The 24,147-nt window shown below is 40.3% G+C and overlaps 2 protein-coding genes across 2 annotated transcripts in view; one reads left to right on the forward strand and one right to left on the reverse strand.

Annotated features, from left to right (window-relative positions):
* Window positions 1-19,699, forward strand: part of LOC308090882 (uncharacterized protein) — a gene marked incomplete at both ends in the record, with an annotated part of 44,150 nt that extends 24,451 nt beyond the window's left edge. The window contains 2 exons of the mRNA XM_080436156.1: window positions 18,896-18,904; window positions 19,691-19,699. Of these exons, the coding sequence (XP_080292282.1) occupies window positions 18,896-18,904; window positions 19,691-19,699 (18 nt within the window). The remainder of the gene's footprint in view (window positions 1-18,895; window positions 18,905-19,690) is intronic.
* The window catches only part of gemin5 (gem (nuclear organelle) associated protein 5), an 851,612-nt gene that overhangs the window by 488,910 nt on the left and 338,555 nt on the right, over window positions 1-24,147 (reverse strand). The window lies entirely within an intron of this gene.

Genomic DNA, 24,147 nt, shown 5'->3' on the forward strand with positions numbered 1-24,147 from the left:
GAAGATGCACCAGCGTGTCCACACTGGAGAAAAACCTTTCCATTGTAAACATTGTGACAAGAGTTATAGTCGGTCAGATCACCTGAAGACACACCAGCATATCCACACAGGAAAAAAACGTTTCCACTGTAAACATTGTGACATGAGTTTCAGTTGGTCATCTAACCTTAAAAGACACGAGCATATCCACACTGGAGAAAAATCTTTCCACTGTAAACATTGTGCCAAGATATTCAGCCAGTCAAGTCATCTTGAGGCACACCAGCGTATCCACACTGGAGAAAAACCTTTTAACTGTAAACATTGTGACAAGAGTTTCAGTAAGTCATCTTTCCTTAAAAGACACGAACGTATCCACACTGGAGAAAAATTCCACTGTAAACATTGTGACAAGAGTTTCAGTGAGTCATCTGACATTAAAAGACACCAGCGTGTCCACACTGGAGAAAAACCTTTCCACTGTAAACATAGTGACAAGGGTTTCAATGATTCAGGTAAGTTGAAGAAACACCAGCATGTCCACACTGGAGGAAAACCTTTCCACTGTAAACATTGTGACAAGAGTTTCAGTTTGTCAGCCAACCTGAAGACACACCAGCGTGTCCACACTGGAGAAAAACCTTTCCACTGTAAACATTGTAACATGAGTTTCACTGATTCAGGCAATTTGAAGAAACACCAGCGTGTCCACACTGGAGAAAAACCTTTTAACTGTATACATTGTGACAAGAGTTTCAGTCAGTCATCTGACCTTAAAAGGCACCAGCGTGTCCACACTGGAGAAAAACCTTTCCAGTGTAAACTGTGTAACAAGAGTTTCAATCAATCAAGTAATCTGAAGACACACCAGAGTGTCCACACTGGAGAAAAAACGTTCCACTGTAAACATTGTAACAAGAGTTTCAGTGAGTCACGCCAACTGAAGACACACCAGCATGTCCACGCTGGAGAAAAACCTTTTAACTGTATACATTGTGACAAGAGTTTCAATCTGTCATGTGACCTTAAAAGGCACCAACGTGTCCACACTGGAGAAAAACCTTTCCAGTGTAAACTGTGTAACAAGAGTTTCAATCAATCAAGTAATCTGAAGACACACCAGCGTGTCCACACTGGAGAAAAACCCTTCCACTGTAAACACTGTAACAAGAGTTTCAGTGAGTCACGCCTACTGAAGACACACCAGCATGTCCACGCTGGAGAAAACTCTTGTCACAGGGTTAACAGTGTGAGAAGAGTTTCAGTCAGTTAAGTGCTCTGAAAAGATATCAGTGCATTCACACCAAGGGGGAGAAAAAAACGTTCCACCATAAATCAGCTCACTGGGAGGATCAAATTAAACAGCTGTATGTTGTCAGGGAGTTGGATAGCAAAAATCTCATCGAGATTTATAAAGCTCTTGTCAATAGAAGTTTCCATTAGGACTTATCTTGTGGAGTCATTCTCCAGTAACCAGTTACCAGTAACCTTTTTCTTTCTTTTTTTACTTAAAGGTATTCCAAATGATTGTGGTTTTATTTATTTATAATATAAATGACCATGTAAACCATATTGATGGTAGGACTGTTTTTCCAGAATTGCAGTTTTTATATCATGATTAAATGTTATTGTGCTGTGTGCTATTACATGCACCATTTCAATTACCTTTCTTATCAGTTAACTGAGGCAAAAACGGAGGCAAAAATACTTTGTTGTTGTGTTTTCTGAATTATGACAGTAATTGTTACAATTAATGAAATAGCTATGTTCATTATTAAGTTCTATTACATTATTAGATGGTGATGTGAATCAGAATCAGTTTTTGTCACATAACAGGTTAACACTACAGAAATAAAAAAGTGGGTGAAAATAGTTTTTGTGCAAGTTCTATAGTTTTTATTTCCATAGAACAAATTTAAGGGAAGAAGAAGAGGGGGGGGGCAAGGGGGAGAGAGATCAATCAAAGACACAAACAAACTAGAAAAAGTGCTCCTCGTAGCACAGGTCTCTGCCAGGTCAGGTACGTTATTGTGGCCTCCTGGTGGCGCTATAATAGGCCAATGTGAAAAGGGTGCCATTTATTCTTAGGTCGTTCACGGCAATCGGACACTGCATTCATGATTTGAGGCATTTTGTTCCAAAAATGTGTTTTCCTAAATTAGACCTGCTGGTGGCGCTATAACAGGCCAATGTGAAAAAGGGTGGCATTTCTTCCTTGGCCTAGAGGGAATGTGTTTGTGAAATTTCACGGAAATCGCAAGCTGCATTCATGATTTGAGGCATTTTGTTCAAAACGGACCAATCCTGCAAATTTTGGAAGCGAACCTTAGCCAATGAGGATGGAATATGGGGAATCGGACAGATCCGTGTTGATCACATGACAATAGAGATACTGTGTACCGATTTGCATGATGTTTGGATAAAATCGTTAGGAGTAATGTAAAAAAAAATGGGTTCTGCACAAATCGGCCTACAGGTGGCGCTATAACAGGCCCATGTGAAAGATTTGAGGCAGATGTTCTGAATTGGAGTATGTGTGCACAGTTTCGCAGCGACCGGGCCAACGGTGCCAGAGATTAGCTGCTAACACACGGACAGGACACACGGACACACACACGGACGGAGGGTAAAGCATACTCTCTCGCCATGCCTTCGGCCTGGCGGAGACAATTATCTACACTAAACGATACCCGTAGGGCGATATGAGCACCCAAAGTGTGCAGTTTGGCTTATGCGCTGAGAACAGACAGTTTATCATGGATCGAAAGTGAGTTTGTACTGTGTAGTGCAGTGGTTCTCAAACTTTTTCATGGCAAGGACCCCCAAATTGACACGTTAGCCCGCGGACCCCCATTAGAAAATATATGCCAGGGACCCCCATAAGAGAAGATTTTTTTTACGGCTCTAGCAGTGAATCTCAACCATTTTAATTTCAAGGACCCCCAGTTTGATTAGGGCTACGGACCCCCATTTAATGGCATTTCTATCCCTTGGACCCCAGTTTATATCGTAAAATGTATGTTAATTTGGTCCATTTGGTTCCATTTGTACACTCTCAGAGTTACAGACCCATAAGGGTCCATTTGGTGCCTAATCTATCATTTAGCTGGGGACCCCCTGGAACAACCTTAAGGACCCCTGGGGGTCCCCAGACCCCACTTTGAGAACCAATGGTGTAGTGTGTACACACACACGCACATCCCGTCTAACAGGCGGAGCCGTTCCCCGCGAGCCGTCGCGAGCGCGCACAAACAAACACACACACACCACGGTACATCCTCATGCGGCCCGTGGCCCGTCGCGAACACACACACGGGCGGCGCGCAAACACAAATAATGTACATTGTGACACGTGCCTCCCCAACGTGCATGCGCACGTGCGTGTCCACGCATACACGGCCGCGGACCCAAGTTGTGGTGTGATCATCTCCCCCCCACCCACACACACACCACAGAGCCACGATGTAGAATGAAATGTGGCTCCATGGCGAGAGTGTGCGGGGTCTATGGTGTGGAAGCAGGCTTTGGTGTTGCCATGTTGGCCTATTGTAAGCGGTTTAGGGGCCATATTGGTGGTAGTGTGTTTTGGCGTTGGTTGTGAAAGTGCAGGTGGGTGTGGGGACGCGTTGTGAGCTTGTAGATCGGCTGTTTTCCAAGAGGCAAGGTATATGTGTGAAGGCGCTTCGTTTGGCCTTCTTTTCATAGACCTTGTTGCTTGTAGGGTTCGTTTCGTTTGGCCTTGTTTTCATAGACCTTGCTGCTTGTTTCTCGCGCGAAACCTGGCAAGTTACCAAGACACCACGACACCACCACCACAGAGGTTAGTCAAATTATAGGAGGATATTTAAACATAGTACCTGGGGTATGATATAAAGGTGCGTGAGCATAGCAGCAGATTTATACTGTACATGATATACTATGGAGTGGACATTAGTTAAGGTCTGTCAAGCATGTCAATCAATCAATCAAACCATTTCAATTATTTTTATTGTATGCTGGTTAACTGAGGGATGTATTTTTGTAATGATTTATTTTGTAATAAGTACACCTAGTGTAATGACTATGATCACTATTAAGGTGCATGATTACATGATTAAGAGTGGGATGTGATGGCAAATTTAAAGCCTGTGCAAAGCCCTATAGCACACACATGTGCAAATTGTTTTATTACTACGCTATAAGCCTAGATATGCTCCAAATCGCCCCCTCAGGTCCTCTAGTGCTGGTCTACTCAACGTGCCTGAAATGTCATATATAAAACACGGTGAAGCAGCATTTTGCTTCTATGGGCCGACTGCCTGGAATAAACTCCCATTATACCTAAGACAGGCCCCCTCCGTGGATAGCTTTAAAGCACAGCTCAAGACTTACCTCTTCACTCTTGCTTTTAATTGATCCTTTTCTATGTCGCTGTGCCTTTATTTTTATGCCATTGTTAAACTGCTTTGATGGTTTTTTTTTATATCTGCTTTATTGTTGATTTGTGTTGCTTTTTCTGTAAAGCACTTTCGCTTTATTTTATTTTCTGTATTTCTCCCTGTAAAGTAGCCTGGTAAACCCTCCCTCCGGAAATCTCATTTCCATTTGATTTCAGATCAAATGGAAATGAGATTTCCGGAGGGAGGGTTTACCAGGCTACCTGTAAAGCACTTTGAGCTGCATTTATGTCATGAAAGGTGCTATATAAATAAAGTTTATTATTATTATTAATGGATTATTATCAGGAAAGTGAAATAAAAGCTATGATCTCTTAACGTTACTACATTTGGGATATGTGGAACAATTTAGTCTGCAGGCACAATTGGGAATCAACTTTAGTGTCACATCATATGATTACATATGTGAAAGAGTGGGTGAGATTATTTTTGTACAAGCTCTCAACATCTACAGTTACAGGAAGAGTTAAAATATAGAAAGAATATAGATGAAAGGAACACTTCAGTAAAAAAAATAATACTAAACAGGAAGAAACAACTGTATGCACCTCTAGAAGTAAACTGTTGACCAGTGACTCCATGAAACAACACTGTCTGATGATGTGTCCAAGTTTGTGCATCAGTAGATGTTTTGTTGGTGTAGTGGGTGATGACCACGGAGAGAGTGGTGACATCTGGAGTGGAGAGACAGAGGATGGCCGGAGAGATGGCCACCCGGGGTGGAGAGGGTTGGCAGCCCAAACCACTTCTTCTGAGGGGAAGAACCCAAAGCAAGCTACATACTGCGGTAAAACCTGCAACATATCAAGAGGGTTTAAAAACCCATCAAGGCAGAATGAGATGTTTGAAAGGGGCAACGACGAGACAACGCACAGAAGTCACTTCTGGTCAGACGCAGGAGGAGCCAGGCCCGGAGGCAATCTACAGTGCCCAGAGCCTCCTAGTGTCGCCAACACCCGCTGCCAACAGCTCACCTGCCAGTGCCACCCTAAGCCCCCAAGAGACAGTTGGGGCAGTAGCATGGCACTTGGACACAGGCCGTGTCTGATCAGCCTCGGTCGGACTCGGGACTTCTGGAGGAGGGTGCCTGTTGCAAGACCCGAAACACCCAGTGACTCAGGAAACGACACTGATGATGTGTCTAAGTTTGTGCATCATGTTTTGTGAACCTATATAACATTTGTTAATATACCAATAGAGCCATATCTGCAGACAGGACTGATGAAATAAGATTGTGGGTGTGTTTTTATACCTTCTTGTGGCCCTAGAGCTTGGCTAACAATATTATGAAATCTCATGATTAGTTACACCATTTTAGGTCAGCCTTACCCAGTGCAATTCATCCATGACAATCGATCTTACGGAACCGTTTCTTGTTTCCCAGAACATTCTGGTACAATAACCAAACTCATAACTATTTGGAACATACATTGCTTTGAAATAACTTGTGATAATCTTACTATGTCATAGTCTGAATATGCCATACAGTACAGTCTGAATTTATCATAGACATATTGATATAGTTGCATAGTTTGAAAATTGTATGGGTAATAACTATGGTAATAACATGTTTAATAAGGTATGTGTTGCATTGCATCCTGCAACATGGTATATGTTAGTTTATGTTGTATCTTGCATTTCTATGAGACGTGATCATGCCTGTGCAGCATCAATGTGCACTGATGAAAGCTGTGATGGATGTAGGGCTGCAACTATCCATGACTTTCTAAGCAATTCATCTATAGATGACTTTTCTGATTAATGAAATAATTAGGAGCTGTTTTTTTCCTCATGTTTTTACTTCTCAACGAATTGATTGACGACATCAGCCTTATGTTATACTATGTTGCACAACAGTGTTGTGTAAGACGTGAAAATAGCTGATCTACAAGTTCAGAACGCATCGCACGTTGTGAGCTTGTAGATCTGCTATTTTCAATATTTTTGGATTTTAAATTTGTGGGAAGATTTTTGCCAATAATGACCTATCCAAAATAGATTGATTATTAATCGGTCGATAATCAATGACAAACAATTATTATTCTATTTTTTTTTTTTTTTATTATAATTTAATTTGATTAGTTGGATTAACTGCTTTACTCCTAGGTGGATGTTCTCTTGTCTACAGGTCTGGAAGGTCACATAGTGCTGTTACTGTATATAAACAATGGACAGTACCCGAGACCAACAGTAGGGGGCAGCAATACGCCAACTGGCGTCTAGACAAAGTGTTTGTCAGAAGAAGAACATACCCACAATGCAGTAGTGAAAACAACATGGTGTGTTGACTGACTGTTGTTGACACTTTAAAATAGCATAGATTTATATAAGTAAAATACAAAGAAAAGTAAAAGGTGTCGTTTCTAAACAGTGTCGTCGTTAAGCAGCAGGAGGACGTCTGTTAGCAGCTCAACCACTGAAACACGGCAGGTAAAGATCAACTCAAATTCATTTGTATTTATTGACTCAATATGGAATATAAATCTAATTGCTGTTACTTGCTAGATTATAATTCATGTGATCATGAAACACACAACCAGTACTCAAAACTGATCATACATTTGCTATCAATGTAATAATGGTTAATCTCCTTATAAGCAATGAGGTGCAAACGTTCAGGTTTCAAATATAAAGTGCTTACCTCATGGCCACGGATGTTATGTTACAATTATGTACGGGCCATCAGAAGTACCCTTATCTTCATTACTGTTCAATAAGCATTTTAACCCGATCTGTGTCAGATCTTATCATTATGCTTTCAATTGCGTGACCCTATTGGTTGAGAGGTGTATTGCACTCTGATACATTATAACTCTATGAGGAAAATGGCCACTGATCAGGATTAAAATGCTTTTTATTGAACAATACGACAGATACAGGTTTTTCTGAGGGCCCGTACATAATCGTAACATCCGTGGCCATGGGGTAAGCACTTTATATTTGAAATATGAAAGTTAATGTAGATCTACGGAGCATAAGTGCGAAAGTGCAAAGACTATTTTGAACTAACTCCAAGACTGTCAGTTAATATATGACAATCTGACAGTCTTTTATCAAGGCTTGTAAACAAGTAGGATCTTTACTCTGTCCACAGTAATGTTAATGTGATTGTCAAGTGAAGTTAGAGCTCCACCTCCATGTCTTCATGCACCAGACATTGATCCTTACCAACTAAACATTTATCATGCTGTAGTGTGTCAGGCCTAGAATGACCATCCAGGTAATGCATGGCATTGAACATAGTTTCCCTGTCTTGTTCACAGGCTGCAAATTGACAGCTTAGCTCCAAACTCACCTTTTTGCTGTTATTATAATTGCCAAAGGTTTTCTCCTCATTTCTTCAAATTTTATAGCGTGTATACTTCAAGTTTGTTACATCACAATTTGACAGAAACGGCAAACACGCATCGTTTTAACATAGGCCCGGCCTATATTTTCTTTTTTATATGTTGACATAAATATTTTATTTGAGGTTTGGCACTATTGTAATTGTTTTTTCTTGAAGAATAAGGCATTCTAATGACATAGACAATCTTTGGTCCTATGTAAGTCTGCGAAGCCGACCACTCGGCCCACTTGGTGAGAACAGACTACAGCCCCTAATGATAAGTTTGGAAGTAGTTAGGCAAAAAACAGTTACAACGACGGCGGCACGCCGTCTCTAGTAGTGCTGCACGATTCTTGCTCAAATGTGAATCACGATTTTCCTCCATAAGAATTGAGATCACGATTCTCACACGATTCTCACACAATTCTCTTGTAAATATAAAAATATTAAGCAAAAAAAATAAATAATAATAATTGAAAAAAAAATTGTCATAATTTAAAATCGAGATTGCATAGGTGTCTGAATCGAGATCACGATCTTTTTTCGATTAATCGTGCAGCACTAGTCTCTAGTGGACTTTGAGCAACGAGAGGCACCGTCGAGTTGCCGTGCCGAATGTTGCGAAGTCCACTAGAGCTGACTCAGCAAAGTTCGATTCATGTACCGATAGGGTACAGAATTGTGCAATGACAGGATCGTAATAATTCAAAACATTCTTCCTCCTTATATATTAATAATGCCCAATGATCATATTTTAGGGGAAGTATAGAACCATGGAACCCTAAAGTCCTTATTTCATTCCTTCATTTCAGACCAGTGTTTGGAGTCCAGACTGCAGGTGAAGATGAACTCTCCAGACTCAGCCAGGGCTATCTCTATTAAACAGGAACCTGAAGACCACCCACACCTCAGTACGTTTAATGTTCTCTCTCTTTCTTTAATTAGTTCTGTTCTATTGTACAGCTGTCGCGATATAACATTTTTACTATGCAATAACCATCACACAATATATCATGATAATATCCCGATGATTAAACACATTGGTTGTGTTGTCTTGTGGTGCACACACCATAAGCACCGGAAGGGGGGTCAGCAAGTTGATTTAACAATCGACTTGTCGAACTCGCCGACCGCTGGTCTTTCCCAGATCGGCGCTGGTCTAGCACCCCACTGTTCCCATCGTGTTGCGCAATCGTTGTTGTGTATTGACTGCATGCTTGCCTCTCTCCACAATGACCGTTCTGTTACTGGCTACGTGTGTAGTTGCTTACAGTAACCAAGCAAGCCAAAAAAATTTAATGTATTTTTATGGCGTGGCTCTCTAGTAGGTGAGACATGTGTCTGTGAGTGTGATCTGTGTGAGATAACACAGATCTATGACAGGCTTTTTCTCAGCTTCTTGATTTTGACGTTTAACAACTTGAACCTTGAAGCGTTTTGACCAGTGCTTAATTGGTAAATTATTAGGTCATGAACCCTTCAGTCTGCACCCCCCCCTCGCATGGCCGATTTAAAAAATATATATTTTACATAAAATAATATGAATTCATTTAAACATAAAATGGCCCCATAAAGCTTGGCAAAATAACAGCATAATGGTCACCGTTTCCACATCAAATAATGTATTCCATAATCAGAACATTAAAATTGGAATATTATGTAGCAATAGAAGAACATTATAATTTTATGGGGGAAAAAACAGGACATTTGACAGATTATAGTCTGCACTTTGATAATCTGGAGAAAACAAATGACCGTGACTTGTGGCAAATTCTATCAAATGTGGGGGGACAAAACATCAGATATGAAAAATACTTCCTTCGCCTACTGGCAGCATGCAGGAAGAAATTTGTCACTGATCCGTAAAACGGTTTGTGAGGTTAGCCCCGGACATATAGACAGACAGATTCACAGACTCACACAGACCCATTTCTAGACGTCTTGCCTCCTCAGAGCCACACTGTAAAGATGAGTTTACATAGATTTTAAACTATGACCCAAATTTCACCAGACATATAAAAGCTTTCATGGGTGTAGATGCTAGATACTACAGACGAACCCTGTTCTAGAAAGGGTTCAGAGTTAGTTATTGTCCTCTATATTACTGATGCGTCAATGTTAACATTGCTAGGAGTGAAAAGTGAAGATGATGATTGTGGAGATGATGATGAAGACATCGCTTCACACTGCTCTGAAGTTGAACTTGAATCCGACACTGAAGTCACTGAAGACAGTGATGATTGGGAGGAGACCACTGAAGGCAGTGATGGTGAACGGTGTGACAAGAATTTCAGTGAGTCAGGTCCCCTGAAGACACACCAGTGTATTGACACTAAAGACAAACCTTTCCACTGTAAACAGTGTAACAAGAGTTTCACTAGGTCAACTTCTCTGAAAAGACACCAGCTTGTACACAATGGGGAAAAACCTTTCTTCTGCTAAATTTGAGACAAGAGTTTTAGTAGCTCCGGTAACCTGAGGAGACACCACCATGTCCACGATGAAGAAAAACCATACCAGTGTAAACATTGTTACAAGAGCTTCAGTGGGTCAACTGCTCTGAAGAGGCACCAGCTTGTCCACACTGGAGAAAAATCTTTCCAGTGTGAACATTGTGACAAGAGATTCAGCCGGTCAAGTAATCTGAAGTCACACCAGCATGTCCACACTGGAGAAAAGCCTTTCCACTGTAAACATTGTAGCAAGAGTTTCAGTGGGTCATTTAATCTGAAGACACACGAGCGTATCCACACTGGAGTAGAACCTTTACATTACATTACATTACATTACATTACATTACATTACAGTCATTTAGCAGACGCTTTTATCCAAAGCGACTTACAATAAGTGCATTCAACATAGGTAGGGAACAAAACTACTAATCACCAGAAGTCTTAAGTGCATTTCCTGCAAAAACAAGCAACCAAGAGTATACCTAGCGCTAAGGTAAAAGTGCAATATATCAGCTACCTACTTTCTTAAACAGATGAGACAAAATAGCAAAATCAAATGAGCACGAGCTAAAACAAATAAGTATATCGACTAAACAAGATCCAATAAAACAGTACAAAAATAAAACAAGAGTTCGTACAACTAGTTAACAACAAGTAGGCCAGGCAAAGAGGAAGGGTAGTGTTTCCTGAAGAGGTGGGTTTTCAGCCTGCGGCGAAAGATGGGCAGTGACTCTGCTGTCCTGACATCAGTGGGAAGTTCATTCCACCACTGTGGGGCCAGAACAGAAAAAAGTTGTGACCGTGTCGATCGACCAGAAGGACCCTTGAGTGACGAGGCAATCAGTCGCCCCGAGGTGGCAGACCGAAGTGGTCGGGCAGGGGTGTAGGCATCGACCATAGCCCGGAGGTAAGAAGGAGCTGTTCCTTTCACTGCCCTATAGGCTAGCACCAGGGTTTTAAACTGAATGCGAGCCGCTAACGGGGAGCCAGTGCAGAGAACGGAGAAGGATAGTTGTGTGGGAGAACTTGGGGCGGTTGAACAGTGGAAAGGCTCAGAAAACAGCTGCTAAGCCAGCTTCAATTACAGTCTTGTGGGACAGTCTGCCGTTTTCAATCTGAAGACACACCGGCCCCTTTACCACCGGGGTTGAACCGGTTCCGTTCTTTTTTACCGCCTTTTTTTTTAACCAGTTCAGAGTTTCCACTGAAAATAAATTGGTTCAGAATCCTAAAAGTTGGTTCGGAACTGGAACCAAAAAATAATTTTTTTCTTGCCCTGAACTGGAAACCAAAGTGGGTATGTCACTATCCTACGGGTTGGAAGATGCAGATGCGATATTAACAGCGGCAAAAGCAAGCGAAAAATCATCACATAAAAAAAAGATGATTGAATTTCCCCCATGAAATGGACACTTCAACTGGTCATATTCGACACATTGTTGAACAGGCCTGGAATCGAACCTAGGGCAGCTGAGGACTTCCTGCTTCCCAGGCGGGCTCTCTATCCATTCAGCCATGGTTCAATTACCATGGTTCTGTTTAAAACTGTGTTGCTGAAAGCACCAAGGTTCCAAGAATATAGAAAGGAACCAGTTCTAAAACCAAGGTTATTTTTGGTGGAAAAGGGGCCAAAGAGGACAACCCAGGTAGAGCTTTGAGCAACCAGGGCAGGCCTGAAACTTTGTGTTTTGGTTCAAAATGATTACAAATTTTCTGGCTTTAACCTTTATGGTCTATGCAGTGTGCATTTGGGTTTGTGTGTTTATACAATAAGACTATTGTGTAACTTGGAGAGAGGAGTGTTTGCCTGAAAAAAGAAAACATAAGCATTTTTTTTTACTTTTTCATTTGCACAAATCAAATATAGAATATATTGAATATAAGATGTTTTTTCCTAAAAAACAAGACTGAGTTTAACTGAGCTGAGCTGTGGAATTCATTATTCTACTTACCTTTAAGAGGCAACATGTTCTGTCAGAGAGAGACTTACATTATATTCATAATATAACCACATCATTCAAGACTGCAAAACAATATTTTGTTGCTGGGCAAATTGACGTGAAAAAGTTATAATTCCTAATTGAAGTCTGCTGTTAAAAAGTAACTTGCACATTTTACAAGTGATTAAGTGGTTAAAAACATTCAACCATTTTCAGATTTCACATCACTTAAAAGCTGCACTTCAATAATCTGTACAAAACTGAAACATGACCATATATTGCATCACATTATATTGGATGTGAAAAAATACTTTAAAAAAAACGTGGTACTGATCGATACAGCGGTTTATGAAATTAGCCCTGGACCCACAGACATATAGACAGATTCACACACTCATAGACCTATTTCTAGATGTAACAGAGCCACGTCATAAAAAATCAGTTTACATAGATTTTAAACGACGACCAAACTTTCACTGTCAAGCTTTCATGGCTGGAGATGCTTCTGTTTTGTGACATCATGCACTTTGTGGCATGAGCTGTGATTGGTCTACTAAACATTTATCCAATATTAACCAACAATGTATATAACATTGTACTTTATAGTTGGATAGTGGAGATATTTGAATTGGTATGAGTAATGTTTCCATAAAAACGCTAATAAACAGCTTACATTTTGGGAAAGTGAAAAACTGGACGTTATTTGGTGCATATGGTAATGGTTAATGCCTGTGTGCAAATGCAGATCAATTGCTCCAGCCACTGAGGAGAACGGGCAAAACAGAGAGGTTTTCAGGACAGAGGTTCCCTTAAATGTATTAGGATATATCAATTCAGCTAATGTTTAAAAATACGTATTTTTGCTATAACGTTGAAGTCTGATTTGTCAGAACTTAAGTTTCCAGAAAAAACTGTAATGACCTGTTCTTAGTAACTATTTGGTCAATCTAGGTGATCGCTCATTTTGTACTCATTTTGTTCTAACATCGAAGATAGAAAAATGCATTTACATTTTAAGAATCCAGTATTCACTGTCATGTTATTTTTCTGCTCCTAGACAGGAGAGGAGCCCCAGTCTGCCCCAGTCTGCACCAAGAGGAACCAGAGCCTCCATACATTAAAGAGGAACAGGAGGAGCTACTTCAAAGACCAGAGGAGCCTGATGGGTCAATGCTGACATTACTAGCAGTGAAAAGTGAAGTTGATGAAGACATCTCTTCACACTGTTCTGAAGTTGAATCTGACACTGAAGTCACTGAAGACAGTGATGATTGGGGGGAGACCAGTGGAGGTGTCCACACTGGAGAAAAACCTTTCCAGTGTAAACTGTGTGACAAGAGTTTCAGTCTGTCAGGCAACCTGAAGACACACCAGCGTGTCCACACTGGAGAAACACCTTTCCACTGTAAACATTGTGACAAGAGTTTCAGTCTGTCAGGCAACCTGAAGACACACCAGCGTGTCCACACTGGAGAAAAACCTTTCCACTGTAAAGATTGTGAAAAGAGTTTCAGTCAGTCAGCTTCCCTGAAGACACACCAGCATGTCCACACTGGAGAAAAACCTTTCCATTGTAAATATTGTGATAAGAGTTTCAGTCTGTCAAGTACTCTGGAGACACATAAGCTTATCCACACTGGAGAAAAGTCTTTCCAGTGTAAACATTGTGACAAGAATTTGTGGACATCAAGTAATCTGAAGGCACACCAGCGTGTCCACGCTGGAAAAGAAGTTTCAATCACTCAGGTTACTTAAAAAGACACCGGCGTATTCACAACAAGTGAAAAAACTTTCCACTACAAATGAGCTTATAGTCCATGAGCCAGATCCCCAAAATTGAGCCATGATTATCAAATGGGTGGGCAAATCCAGGTTTGATTTTTTTGACTTGTTGTACATCTCTAGTTTACAGTTTGGCATGATAACTATTGCAGAGTAGCAGCTTAGTGGTAGTTATCATGCATTGATTATGTGGACCCCTATATTGTCACAACTTTTGAACCTTATTTTGTGTAGAGACCTATGAACCCACTTTCTGCATAATTCAAGTATGGGGAATTGATTGGAATGGTTATTTTACTTCAAAACTTCCATATATGCTTAAATGGCCTTTTAACACATTGACTGCCAATCGCGTAGATCTACGCGAACCTATTTAAAGCCGCCACGTGCCAATCGCGTAGACCTACGCGAAGTGGTCTTTTTTTTTTTTTTTTTTTTAAGTTCACATTGCACTTTTTGCCAGACCCAAGGGGTCGGGCTTACATGAGGATTTGTACCTGTTTCGTCCATACATGGGCATGGTTCATTTGTCCTCCGGCCCCAGCCCAAAAAAAGTTTGTGACGTCCCCTTTCGTCACGAACTATTCATGACATCATGAACTTCAGTTATAAAGTGGTTTGTAGGTGTGTTACATACTAGGACTTCATTCTGGGTCTGGCAGAACCAGGTCTCCTGGTCTTGGTTTCACTTCCGGTACGACACATTTCATTGTAGCACCACCGGAAACGGAATTATCCGGGATCCGGTTTTGCCGATCCCATCCGCTTCCTGTCTAAAGTGAAACCTAAAAGTCGATTATCTCGGTTGTTGTTTTTCTCATCGCTGATCGCTGTTTAGCATTCACCGCTGTAGCTTCAAGATGGCGGATCGCAAATCGAAGCGGTCTTCACTGCTCGTTTCACACAGATCCCCTGTGTGTTTAGAACCAAATGAACGCGCAATTTGAACGGATTTAGCGAGGTCTGTGGCGACATGAAAAAAACAACAATAAAACGCTGGCACTGGTGAGTACATTATGATATTAAACTTCCATATATGCTTAAATGGCCTTTTAATCCAAGATTTCGTACACAAAGATAATAATTAAAAAATAAGGCTAGTAAATATCCCCATTTTGAAAGTGTGTGCTGACAACCAACATGTTCCTAATGGCTATAGAAAACTGCTCACCATTCTAAGCTTTAATTTGAGTGGTAACATGTGGTTGTAACTATAGAGATACAGTCAGAAACACTATTATGTTAATGTTATAGATGAGCCAGGGCCCTAAAATTGAGCCATGCTTATCAAATGGGTGGGCAAAGCTATGTGTGATTTTTTTTCTTTTTTTTGTACTTGCTGTACATATCTACTTCACAGTTTGGCATGATAACCATTGCAGACTAGTAGCTTAGTGGTAGTTATCATGCATTGAATATGTGGACCCCTAAATTATCACACGCAAATTGTAACAACAAATATATGATCAACTGTAGAGCCATTATTGTGTAGAGACCTATGAGCACACTTTTATGCACAATTCAAGTATGGGGACTTTGGTTTGTAATTTGTTTTTTGATTGGAAAAGTTATTTTACGTATTAAATACTTCCATATATGCTTAAATGGCTTTTTATGCAAGATTTTGCGCACAAATCGAATAATTAGAAAATAAGTCTTGCAAATATCCCCAATTTGAAAGTATGTGCTGAGAACCAACATGTTCCTAATGTCTATAGAAAAAAGAGGACCTGATTATCACAGAGGCAGACTTGACTGACTTCACTTGACTGAATTTGCTGTGCCTGGCCCCTGATGTGTCCCAGAACCCCTGAACCTTGAACCCTGAATCCCTGCCATATCCCTCCCTTGGCCTTGTCATACACTCCCCCGTTGTATCTGTCTCTATATTGTTTTGAAAAGTAAAACTGAAATGTTCACCAATACAACAGCCTCCGTCTGCCTTCTGGGTCCCCACTTTCCATGTACATTTCCACCTAACTAACTCATCTGACATCTGATCATTTGGTCAAACTTCATATAAAACAAACTCATTAGTTAAATTTGACTTGAGGTGTATAGAAAGGTAAAACAAAACAACAAAAAATAGAATTTGTTTTTTTTTTAATGCCTGCTCACAGTATTTTCGTATTTATGGAGTGATACATATAGATATTGAATGTTCCCTCGTTAAAAACCTTAAACAAAATGAAATAAGAATGTTGACTGTCCAATGGTCCAATGTTGATTCTGGAAAGTTATGCAAATTCGGGCATATCTTCCTACTGTATATATTGCCCAATTTGCATATTTAAATATACAATTTCAGAAAACTATTTTTTTCATTCTATTCACCAATCATGTTTGTATGGTGAAAATAAATAACAAGATGTGTGATAAATATGAAAAAGCTGCTCCTGTGGAAAGGTTATCATATATTAATTTACTTATATTGACCCTATAAACAATTTCATATAGGTATGTTTTTGCCCACTCATTTGATAATGAAATGTTGTCTGGCTCATGGACTATTACTGGGAGGATCAAATATTACCAAAAGAACCCCCAAAAATTACCGTCCTAGGGTGTTTGTCAGACCCAAGGTATAAACCATATACAGTACATTAGATATGGTATAGCATTTTGCTTTCCTAGAATTTTACAGTTTTGATGTTATGGTTTAATGTAATTTTGCTGTTTTATTACATGCCCATAAAAGGCACTATTTTAATTATTTTACTGAATTTACTGATTTAATGAATTATGACACCCTAACCCTTATTACACTCATGGGAATAGCTAAATTATCACTAATAAGCTGTATTACGTTATTAGAGTGTGATATGATTGCTAATTCTGCCTATGCAAAAAGCACCATAGTGCGTGCACGCACGCACGCACGCACGCACGCACGCACGCACGCACGCACACACACACGGTAGTTCACAGTGCTGTGCAAGATGTATAATTATACTTTAAGTCTGATGGTTTATTAGATTAAACATGAGCTATGATGTCTTAATTACTCCATTTGCCTGGAGGCAGGAATCAGAATCACCTTTTATAGTCACATCACACGATTACAAATATAAAAGAGTGGGTGGGATCTCAATGTTTGCAGTTACAGGAAGAGAATAGGGAAGAAAAGAACACAGAACAAGTAATACAAGAGGAAGGCACAGGCTGTATGTTTTAAGTTTGAGTTTATTTAGGATCCCAATCCTGGAGTGTGGAGTCCACAGATAAACGGCCATGTCTGCAGCCAGGACTGATAAAATAGGATTGGGGGTACATTTTTATACTTTCTTATGGCCCTACCTCTTGGCACATAATATGAAATCTCATGATCAGTTACACCATTTTAGGTCAGTCTGAACCAGTGCAATTCATCCTTTACATCAATCTTATACAGAACTGTTTTCCTGTTTCCCAGAACATTCTGGTACAATAACCAAACTCTGAACTGTCTGGAACGTGCATTCCATTATTTTCTTCTCCATACAATGATTCATATAAACAATATTTCTGCTACGAAATAACTTGTTTTGTTCTTACTGTGTCACAGTCTGAATATACCATACAGTTTGAATCTTTTTTTTTTACAAATATTTATCATGTAACGTGGTATGTTGGTATATGTTGTATCCTGCATTTCTACAGTGGTGGAAAGTAACTGAGTATATTTACTCAAGTACTGTACTTAAGTACAATTTTGAGGTATTTGTACTTTACTTGAGTATTTCCAATTTCCAATACTTTTACTTCTACTCCACTACATCTCAGAGGCAAATATTTTACTAAAATATTTACTTTTACTCCACTACAATTATTTGAGAACTTTAGTTACTAGTTACTTTTCAGATATAAATTATGATATTATAAAACATACATTAACCACTTTAGCCCTAGTGTATTCCTAGGCTATTTGAAAATAGCCGATCTACAAGCTCACAACGCGTCACTTCGCGACGCGTTGTGAGCTTGTAGATCTGCTATTTTCAAATATTTTAGTACTTTTACTTTTGGTACTTCAAGTACATTTTGATGCCAGTACTTTTGTACTTTTACTCAAGTAAATTTTGAATTCTGGACTTTTACTTGTAACAGAGTATTTTTATTTTGCAGTATTGGTACTTTTACTTAAAGGGATATTTCACTTTCAAAAAAACTTTTGGTCATTTTATCGTCTACTCAGGCCTTTGTGAGCCCCCCAGACAGTTTTTAAGTTGCTCGTTTCAGTATTTAGACATTTGATATCCATTTTATCAGACACGCCCCCTTCCTATACAAACCCATTGTAACTTCAAACTCCATTTTAACCATGTTAGATTCATCAAAAACACCCGTCCTTGGTTCTGGTGACTCACCCTGCCCAAATCAAATATATAAATACTGAATCGAGCAACTTAAAAACTGTCTGGGGGCTCAGAAAGGCCTGAGTAGATGATAAAATGACCAAAAGTTTTTTTAAAGTGAAATATCCCTTTAAGTAAAGAATTTGAGTACTTTTTCCACCACTGCATTTCTATGAGACGTGATCAGACCTGTGCAGCATCAGCATCAATGTGCACTGATGAAAGCTGTGATGGGTGTAGGGCTGCAACTAGCCATGACTTTCTTCACGATTATTCTATATTATATTACTTTCCAGATTCATCCAAAATCAAGAATATATTTTATACTTGTGTATATCAATGAATCAATCAATTACTTTAGCCTTATTTTATACTATGCTACACAACAGTGTCGTGCAAGACTATTGAAAGTAGCTGATCTACAAGCTCATTATCGCATAGTGACATGTTGTGAGCTTGTAGATCGTCTCTTCACTATTCTTTAAGCTCTGGAAGTTTGTTCTTTTTCTTTTGCAAATAATGACATCCCCAAAATAGGGATTGATAAATGTATTAAATTATTGATTATCAATTTGTTTTTAATAATACATTACATTTATTAATTGGATTAACTGTTGCACTCCTAAGTGGATGTTCTCTACAGGTGTGGAAGGTCAGCTAGTACTGTTACTGTCAATCTGTCATAGAGTTAAAAATAAGGGGTTACTGTATGGACAATGGACAGTACCCGAGACCAACAGTAGGGGGCAGCAACACGCCAAATGGCGTCTGGACAAAGTAGTCGTCAGAAGAAGAACATACCCACAATGCAGTAGTGAAAACAACATGGTGTGTTGACTTACTGTTGTTGACACTTTAAAATATAGATTTATATAAAAGTAAAATACAAAGAAAAGTAAAACGTGTCGTCGTTAAGCAGCAGGAGGACGTTTGTTAGCAGCTCAACCACTGAAACACGGCAGGTAAAGATCAACTCATTCATGATGCGTTTCATTTTGTATTTATTGACTCAATATGGAATATAAATATGTTACTTGCTGCTAAATTATAATTCATGTGATCATGAAACACAACAACCAGTACTCAAAACTGATACACATGCATTTGCTACATGTGTTGTTAATTTAACTATTATCAATGTAATAATGGTTAACTTAATCTCCTTTTAAGCAATGAGGTGCAAACGTTCAGGTTTCTAATATAAATAGCCCCATTTAGAACATCTCCCTCCGCTATGTAGCTCCGAGATGAGGCCCTGGTCCTCTCTCATCCGGGTTGAAACATCCATCATGTGCCACGTCTGCTGTTGTGAACGAGAGAGACGAACAAACAGCAGAGACTGAGTGAACGTGATACAGAGAAAGTGTGTGTTATATTATAAGTTAGCAGTGAACAAACCTTTGTGTAACTTGTGTCTGAGATTGTCTTTCTGTGACAGTCTGTGTAAAGTTGGGAAAACGAGAGGAATTTCCACACGAAGTTCAAAGACTGTTTGTTCTGTGGACTAATCCTAATGCTAAACTAGCTTCAAGTACAGTCTAGAGTAGCCCCTTTCGGGACCCTGTTTACCTTTTTTATATTTGGGAAGGCGGTATCCAGGGTCCCTTGTCACTCTCTCTCTCTCTCTCGTAGTCGCGGGTACCACTGTCTGGTCTCGGGCTAATAGCTCGTCGCTTAGAAGTTGCAGAGATTTCTCAAAGGTACCCACAAGAGCAATAGTAGCGCGCCAATTATGCATTAATCCGCACGGATCGGCGATGCCGTTTAACATTTTTAATAATTTAGTAAAACTTAAGCTCCTCTCTCACACTCTGCTCCACTCCCCATGTCCCGCCTCCCCGCGTTGTGATTGTCATGCAAGCATAGGAGCTCGCCAATCAGAGGCAGTAACGTAGGACCATAGAGTTATGCGTAGGACGCGCAGCTTGTCAGTTGAAGTGCGAAGCGCGGTTTTAATTCGGTTATTTATTAATGTCTTATTATTTTATTCTGTTTTTTCTTGGTTTTTAAATACATTTATTATTATTTTTGGCCTCAAAACATTAAGAAGTCGGGTGTCTTTGCGCGATTTCACGTTGGCCACTTTAGCCACCTCAAGCCAATATAGTCAGTGGTAGCCCTAGAATGTCTGTGATCTTACATACATTTCAAGTATTCCAAATACACAGTCATAGATCTCTCTCGGTCCCCCACTGTGTAGTGCCCATCTGCGCGGCCATAAAAGTGCTCTAAACTCCGTCTGTACTCACCCAATAATTAATTCCTAAGACGTGTAGTCATATTTTGTCCTCTAGTTTCATATCCATGTGAAAGTTCTGCCAGAAAACGTGTGTTTAGTCAAATATCTCCACTTATTCACGAGCTGCACACGGACGAGTTCTGTGCGACGCGAGGGGCCAGGAATGATTGCAGCACTGAATATACGTAACTTCCTTTAGGACGCACAAATGTTTGGGACACACAATTGACAGGTGCTTGTTATTGGTGCGGGGTAATGAATCATCACCTGTCAATTGTGTGTCCCAAACATTTGTGCGTCCTAAAGGAAGTTACGTATATTCAGTGCTGCAATCATTCCTGGCCCCTCGCGTCGCACAGAACTCGTCCGTGTGCAGCTCGTGAATAAGTGGAGATATTTGACTAAACACACGTTTTCTGGCAGAACTTTCACATGGATATGAAACTAGAGGACAAAATATGACTACACGTCTTAGGAATTAATTATTGGGTGAGTACAGACGGAGTTTAGAGCACTTTTATGGCCGCGCAGATGGGCACTACACAGTGGGGGACCGAGAGAGATCTATGACTGTGTATTTGGAATACTTGAAATGTATGTAAGATCACAGACATTCTAGGGCTAAGTCAGTGGGAGTTCTGTTCATAACCAGTGGTGGAAAAAGTATTCACACGTTTTACTACTTAAGTAAAAGTATCAATACTGCAATGTAGAAATACTCCCTTACAAGTAAAAGTAAATTCAAAATGTATTTCAGTAAAAGGTACAAAAGTATTGGTATAAAAATGTACTCACTCACTCTCTCTCTCTGATCATATGCGCGTGCGCACACACACACACACACACACACACACACACACACACACACGTCGCGACGCACGCAGCGCGCATTTCCACCAGTCCACCAGTGGCTCCCTAGGCGGGCTCACTAACCACGGCACTCAGTTATCATTCGCTACTCCTCCCACAGTTTATTTTTCCCAATTTCGTGGCATATGTCATAATGACCGGCTTCACCGGGAATAGTGTGCTTGTACTTTGCTAAGAGATTGGTTACAAAGTTTAATTGATATTGATTTGTTAGTGCATTAAATTTCCCCATCCACTTTAATGGGAATTGCAAAAACTCCCATTCAAGTATTCTTTTCTCGGAAACCGTAAGGGCTACAGTTGCAAGACTTGGAGGGGAGGTTAATAGTTTATTGCAAAATTATTTAAAAAAGAATCACACCAGTCGGCCACATGGTGGCGCTATAACAGCCCACTTTACCTTTTGGCCTATAACTCTTGAACCGTAGGTCGTAGAATAAAAAAATATTTTCCCCTGGATTCCTTGGGTCACGACGCAACTCCCCATACGCCACACCCATTTCCGTCTGGATAGATTTTCCGCCATTTTGAATTTTCTTCAAAACACACTTTTAGCTCCTCCTCCTACAGATTTTGTCCAAATCTCACAGAAATCGGTACACATGATCTATGGACCCATGCGATAAACACATTCAAGCGGAATTTTGATAGTCTATACCTTTCGGCCGTAATTGGATTCCAAAGTTAACGGGAGGGGCCCGTTTTACAAAAAATGCCTAAAAACGCGAACGAAACGTCCAGTCAATCCCAAATTTGAATCACATGTCGAGGATGGTTTACTCAACAAATCCCCAAAAGCATTTCCACTTTGACCCATAGGGGGCGCCACAAATGCGCAAAATGTAACCGTTTGACACAAAAACATGATTTTTGGGGGATTCAGTTCTCTCAAAAAGAAAAGCAAGTGATCTCAGGAGTGACATGACGATGTCATCGGCCCGCTACATTTGTGGGAGGGGCCTGTTTCTTTAGTGGGAGGGGCCGCGATCGGCGACCGGCGTCGGCGCAACCACACTTTGCAATTTCCCAGAATTGCGATGCGTCTAGTTTCAATTGCTTTTGCTTGGGTTTGTGTTGTTTTCTCTGTTATGTGGAATCATGTTTTACCTGCGATTCTATTTAAAATTAATATATTAAAACCAGCGCTGCAATAATGATATTGTTGAAGTTCATGTCGCAGTTCAAAGAGCCTTGTCAATACTTTGCCTCGCGACAACCAGCGCACCTCAGTGTGCAAAAGCAATGCTTTATGTTCACTTCCCATTTCATTGCACAACACAGTAAACAGCCTTGAATTTAGCGGACGAGCTTTGATGAAATTAACTAGTTTCACAGAATCATGGAGGACTGAAAGTAGATCAGCTGGCATGTTTTTTGCAGCGAGGGCCTCCCTGTGAACACTGCAGTGTGACCACACAACGGATGGACAGACTTTCCTGATGTGAGCTATAAGCTAAAGGCATTCATCAAATTAAAGGTTTCTTCTCCTGTTGTTCGGGTAACAAGATGCCGACAGAACAAAAAATCCTCCTTCACCGTTCCTTCAAATAGGTAACGAACGTACACCAACAGATTAGCCAGATTTGCCACATGTGGACTCATCTACTTGGAGAGAATAAAACTCACTGTTTTTCACGCGACTGACTAACGTAGCCAGGATGTTTTCGGACATCGTATCGATGCGTCTTGACACAGTGTTGTTGGACACGGGGATCATGTCCAATCTTTTTGCTTCTTTCTCTCCAATCATACATTCAACCATATCTTTGGCAACTGGCAGGCACACGTCTTCCACAAGTGTGTGAGGTAGCCCTTTTTTAGCAATTCTGTAACTTGCCAGATAAGAAGCCTTTAGTGCCTTTTTGGTAGAGCCACCACCTGAATGAAACTGCAGTTTATTTTGTCTGTCTTTCAACTCCGCCAATTTTGATTTGAAAAATGCAAGGGGTTCTTTAGTTACGTCGGCATGCTTAGTGGTTAAGTGGCGATGTAGATATGAAGGCTTCATGCTGCTGTTAGAGAGGACGTCACTGCACATCACACACTGGGGTTCTGGGTGATCCACATCACCAATCCAAGTGAAGCCCAGACACAGATAATTTTCATCATATTTCCTTTTTCTTATTCCAGTCTTTTGCCCAGTCTCGTTGTCTCTTTTACCCCGTTTTCTTGTTGGAGGGCCTGGCTGTTGTTTCTGTGCCCCACACACCCCCTTTTCAGTTTCCCCCGTGTCATGGTCATCATCACTCTCTGTCTCCACTACAACGCTGCTCTCCGCTTCTCTCGCCTCTTCCTCCTGTCCGCTTTCATTACTTTCATTACTTTCATTACTTTCATTAACTTTAGATTCACCACGTCCACCTGACAGTTTCCCTGTTTTTAGCCAGTTCTGCATGTTTACATTATGTTACGCTGCCGTGCCGGGTCCCGGTCGCGCGCGTAGGAGTCACGCGTCTGTGAACTTTTGGCAGGAAGTCAAGTGCATTTTGGGTACATGATACTTTTAAAAAATATATATATTAGTAAAACGTACGTTTTAAATAAAAAGGTTTCTTCAATTTTATGATTTACACACAGTGAAAATCCCCATTTGAAAAAAAAAAAAGTTAAGTAAAATCACACCATAGAACCGCCATTAGGCTTTTCAGGTAACGCACCCCCTGGTGGGCGCTCACGCACCACAAGGGGTGCGTGCACCACAGTTTGGGAACCCCTGTGTTGAAGGGTTGCCACAATGTCTTATTTTCACTATACAATAATCATGCCACAAAATATCTTGACAATGA

The sequence above is a fragment of the Gymnoscopelus braueri genome (genome assembly GCF_963280865.1).
Source record: "Gymnoscopelus braueri genome assembly, chromosome: 8".
In the NCBI taxonomy this organism is placed as follows: Eukaryota; Metazoa; Chordata; class Actinopteri; order Myctophiformes; family Myctophidae; genus Gymnoscopelus; species Gymnoscopelus braueri.